Consider the following 5671-nt stretch of genomic DNA (forward strand, 5'->3'; position numbering starts at 1 on the left):
TAATCCGCTATACCTTGAGAGTTCTTTTCTTATTAAATCACCTGTAATTTTTCAACCCCTACCTCTGCACGCCTACATCTATCGAGAACCTTCAGACATTGTAATAAGAGTTGTTTTAGCATGACAAATGTAACATGTCAGTCTTCGCACTCCCACAGTCGCCATTAAATATATCGGAGCGGCCGAGGTGCTCTCAAATATCTGAACACGTCTCTATTGTTACTGCGTTAGAGTGCGTGTTTAGATATTTTAGAGCACATCGGCCGCTCCGACATATCTGAAGGCGACTGTACATACGTTATCGAGAACCTTCATACAATGTCTTAAGAGCTGTTTTAGTGTGGCAGATTTGACTTTGTTAGTTAGTATGCTGGGAAGAGCTTTGTATAAAAGCTTGGGAGATGGTCACATTAGCACATTCGTTGTGACATCTGTGTTCTGTGACACTTCAGTAACCATGAAGGTAGTGAGTTAACTATATCTCGGTATATATGTACCTATATTAAATATAATACTTATAATAAAATACAAAAGTTAATAACAAAAATGAAATAATTTCAAAAGACGTCATGAAAACTGACTGATTAGAAACGGAAAATTATAATTAACCTGAAATTAAATAAAACAATTCATATGCTTAGAAAAAAAGCAAACCTTTAAAAAATTGGTGTTTTTTTTCCTTATGAATCAACTAACAATGAATACGGTCCGTAATCTTTGCATATTTGGAGCTATATTTTTGTTTGTAAGAGTTATCTAATTATATTATTTTCAATTCTTTTCACCTTTTGACAGAAAATTATTCATTAAGTTATTTGTTTTACAAGGGGGCAAAGTTGTTGTTTAACCGCTCGTGCTAATATTGATACCTGGGCAAACGGAAGATTCCAAAATTGAACTCGTAGCGAGTGGTTCGAAAAATGGAGTCTTGAACGTTGCGAGGGTTTCAATGCACGAGGGTTAAACAAAATTTGCCTCCTAGTGAAACACAAAATTTTTCACCACACCTACCCGAAGTAAATTTTACATGTAAAACATCAAACAAAATTAAACCAAAGAAATCCAAATGAATGTTATTAAATATTTATCATCCAAAATCATCATTTAAAAGTCAAATTCTACCAGCAAAACTCAAAATTTGCATTTGATTATTTTGATTACTTTGCCTCACACTCACATGTGAATTACAGATAGCAAAGTGCAACTTTGTTATCCGTTTTATGAAGTGCAAAGTAAGCCTTTCCGAGTTGGTGTGGTGAAAATATATTTGTGACGTTATCTATGAAAAGGGACCTTATTGTCGATGGCGCTTACGCCGTTATTAACGATGCTCCGATATAAATACAATACCGCGCAACGCTGTGCGTAAGCGCCATCGACAATAAGGTCCCTTTTCATAGATAATGCCCCATTTATGTTTTTTTTTGTTTCAGACTATTATTGTAACAGCCGTTCTGGTAGCGATCGCCTTGGCTGAACCTCCGCCGTCTAATAGGTAATCTTCTTCCCTAGCGTTATCCCGGCATTTTGCCACGGCTCATGGGAGCCTGGGGTCCGCTTGACAACTAATCCCATGATTTGACGTAGGCACTAGTTTTTACGAAAGCGACTGCCATCTGACCTTCCAACCCAGAAGGGAAACTAGTTTATCGGGATTAGTATAAAATTGTCGTTGAGTGAGGATAGCCAACCGAAAGGATTCTATTAGTTCTTATCAAACACATCCCTGGATACGTATCCTAGCATATCTCTGGTGGAAGCACAGCCTAATGCTAAAATTATGTATATACAGCCAGCAGCAGAAAAGGCTTCGAAATAAAAATAAAATGATCGAGGGGCATTTTTTGAAGTCAAGAGTTTTTGATCTATGTATAAAAACATGGCCTACAATTTTTATTGTATTATTTCAGCTACCTCCCTCCCCCCGCCGCAGGCCGCAGCGGTGGCTACCCTAGTGGTGGTCCTCAGGGCTCCGGCGTCATCGCAGCCAGGAGTGGCCTGGACCATGGGCATGACATCGGACAGCCCGGCCACGGCAGCCATGGCCATGCCGCGCAGGGCAATGGATTTGCTAGGTACCTAATATTCTTCTTCCTCGCGTTATCCCGGCATTTCGCCACGGCTCATGAGAGCCTGGGGTCCGCTTGACAACTAATCCCATGATTTGACGTAGGCACTAGTTTTTACGAAAGCGACTGCCATCTGACCTTCTAACCCAGAGCAGGCGTGGCTCACTCCGCGATTTCGTCGCTTTGCTACCGTTCTTGTAGCTAAAAGCACATCCGTTCGACCCCAATTTTGGGGTTTGCCATAAGCCGCGCGTGGCGCTGTCGCCACCTAGCGGCCATATCTGTGCTGATCGTGACAGACGCATTTGGTTAGAGAGTGAGTTTTCTGTACCTAGTACTAGTATTATTTATTCTGTGCCCAGAGGGTAAACTAGGCCTTATTGGGATTAGTCCGGTTTCCTCACGATGTTTTCCTTCACCGAAAAGCGACTGGTAAATATTGCTAGGTACCTAATAAACTAATAAAACAAAAATTAGGTTTAAGTACGAAAATTGTAAAACAAAAGTTATATTGCTGGAAATATGTGAAGTTCCACAGTAAATGGTATCTCATGTACAACACGTAGCACTGCAATTATAATATTGGAGCGTATAGTATTGGAGCGTCGTTCATAAAAGCGTAAGTGCCAAACGCCATAAGGTACTTTTACCCGTGGAAGGTCGCATATGTATCTGTGCGAATATTAGGTACATCAGGAGGTTTTATTACAGCAAAATGCAAAAATACTAAAGAGTACTTTTCTAGACAATCTAGACAAGGACTCCCGCTTGTCTTACAAATTAGTCCTGGGTTTTTTTTTATAAAAAAAGCGGAAATAAAGTTTGACTCACTCTAGACCCGGAGCTTCCGGATCTTCGTTTTCTATGGAAAGCACATCGTGGTCACCGATCAGCCGTCATAGAAAATGACATACTGTCGGACGCCCCGGCCCGGGTGCGGCTAGCGTGCGTCACCCTTAACTCCCAGAAGATACATTTTCATTAATTTTTCTCTCAGGAGTGGACTTGGTGGTCACGGGTCTCACGGACAGGCTCAGGCCAGGTTCGGTCAAGAGCAACAGGGATATGACCACAACGCTGCCGCTTTTGGAAGGAACGCTCTTGAGGAGAGCGGGGTAAGACTGTTAATTAAACTCTGGTCACACGTTTACGTCTTTCTTACCAAAGTTTGGATTTAAAATCTTACTTTTGAATTAGTCCTCATTCATTCATAAAGAAGTACTTCTATTTAATAACGTGTCATAAAATCAGACATACTTACACGCTCTGAGTAATTTTATCATTCTATTCTATCATGTACGGATATGATGGTCGTATTTGTCTACGTGACAGCGTGATAAAACGGTGTCCGTCTCTTTCTATCTCGCAGAGTAAAAAAGTGACAGTTGTTTTATCACGTGGATAAATGTGGATAAAGCGATCCATAATAGGCTGGATGGATACGTTAAAATACGTAATCATTTAGTTTTAAAACCAAACCACTTTCAAGTTCACGAATTTCTTCTTTATTCTTACCTATCTGGTTGAATATCGTCGTCATTTTAAAACGAAACATTTTCATGTCATTTCACAAAGAATCATGCTTAAACTAACTGAGGCATTGACGAAATGGTAAAAAAAAGGTAGGTAGGTGATAGACTGATAGTGCACAAAACAACTCCAGTCTATGTGGGGTCTAACAGAATAAGTATAAGTACTATATAAGTAACAAAATATAGTAAAACCAAAGACTAGTGAAATAACCGTGAAGTCCCAGCACCATATAAAACATATACGGGACTTTGACAGTATATTTTTAATCTGATAATTCGAAGAAATATTTCCTCGTAACTTGCTAGTCTGTGGTCATGAGTACTTATGCTTAATTCTGCGCAGGAGCCAGCCAACTACAACTTCGGGTATATGGTGACCGATTTCGAGGAGGGAACGGATTTTGGGCATCACGAGGAGAGACAGGACGAGAGGGCCGAGGGGGAGTACCATGTTGTACTGCCTGATGGCAGGAAACAGGTAAAGGGTTAACGCAACTTACATTAACGACTAATACATTGAATTTTCTTGACTATCTATTTTGCATACTTCATAATCATAAACTTTTCTGCTAACAATAGTAACAATTTAATTTGAATCCAGTAAGGCAAGATAAGTGGCTTCTAAATTAGGTGAAATGTTTATAAATATAACCATCTGATCATCTGTTCTCTATTCAATTCAATTTGCCGTCCCTTTGCGTGCACGACCACAGAGTAGAAAATTCCCCTTTCAGCAGTAAGGACTGTTGGTTACGTCCAATTCAACCGACCAATCAAAAACCGCAATGTAATGAAACTCGCATGCGAGTTCTCGCATCGTCTAAATGAGCCTTAACGGTTGTATCTTCTTTACATTTGCTCCATTAATAGATATGTAGGCTTTAATCACGAACCTAATCCTTTATTCCAGACCGTAAGCTATGAAGCCGATGAGCGTGGCTTCAAACCCCACATTTCCTACGAAGACACCGACGCGTCCGCTCGCTCCGGTGGCTACGACTCGAATGCCAATAATGCGCGCAGCGGCCATGATAGTTTCGGCAATGGCGGCCACGGTAACCATGGCAACGCCCGCTCCAATGGCTATTGACTCAATTAAAACCTTATTGTTATAGTCTTAGGTCTCATTTTGCTTTGTAAAATGGCTTAGTATTAATTTATGTTTAAGCGCAAATGTGAAAATACAAAAATATTATTCTTTTTGGTTTATTGTATTGTTGGCACGAGCTAGCTGTTTTTGTGAATAGGTAAATATAATTTTATTTTTCACCAAACTAACTTAGTTTAATTCTATCCTCCCGAGTCCAAATCATAAACCGTTCATAATGCGTTCTTCAAAAACCGCAAATTGCGGCCAGCATAAAAATACACTGTTATATTACAAAAAAATGTTTAAGTACCTGTGAAAATGTTATTTATATTGCATACATATTGCATATTTAATAATGTCAATGACTTCGTTATCGATTAAAATACCTAATGACATTCACCGTTGGAATTTCAAATGGAAAAGATCGTATTGCACTTGAAGCATAAGAACCCTTCTGTGATGTATCTAAAGCCAATGATAAATAACTATAGATATGTTATACTCATACATAAGGAACACAAAAAATACTTCCACATTTATCTCTATTACTAATAAACCTGTTTATTTTTTATTATTTTTATTATTCCATTTATCTTTGTCATACTCGTTTTTTTTTTTTTTTTTTTATTATGAATGGGCTTACTCATGGCCACAGACTAGCCGAGGCGTAGACGTGGCCTACGATGGAGCGAGCTCGCCCAGAAGGTGCCTGTTCACTCTTGATTTGAAGGTTGCCGGGTTATAAGAACACGGAAATATAGACGCCGGCAAGGAATTCCATTCCTTGGCAGTGCGCATAAGGAAAGTAGAAGCAAAGCGCTTCGTGCGAATTGGTGGAATATCTACCAAGTAAGGATGGAAACCGGCCGTGCGTCTAAAAGTCCGATGGTAGAATGGGGACGGTGGAATAAGCTCGTGTAGCTCTTGGGCACACTCCCCGAAGTGCAACCTGTAGAATACCGACAGGCTGGCGACTTTCC

The 5671-nt window shown here is 39.9% G+C and overlaps 1 protein-coding gene across 1 annotated transcript; it reads left to right on the forward strand.

The window, feature by feature from the left end:
- The first annotated feature begins 457 nt into the window (after positions 1-457).
- On the forward strand, positions 458-4862 carry LOC134675752 (pro-resilin-like). Its single transcript, XM_063534061.1, has 6 exons — positions 458-463; positions 1434-1495; positions 1911-2075; positions 3067-3184; positions 3945-4079; positions 4512-4862. Exons 1-6 carry the CDS (start codon positions 458-460, stop codon positions 4689-4691), a joined length of 666 nt encoding a protein of 221 aa, XP_063390131.1. The 3' UTR covers positions 4692-4862.
- Positions 4863-5671: the final 809 nt, after the last annotated feature.

Source organism: Cydia fagiglandana, chromosome 23 (genome assembly GCF_963556715.1).
Source record: "Cydia fagiglandana chromosome 23, ilCydFagi1.1, whole genome shotgun sequence".
Lineage (NCBI taxonomy): Eukaryota > Metazoa > Arthropoda > Insecta > Lepidoptera > Tortricidae > Cydia > Cydia fagiglandana.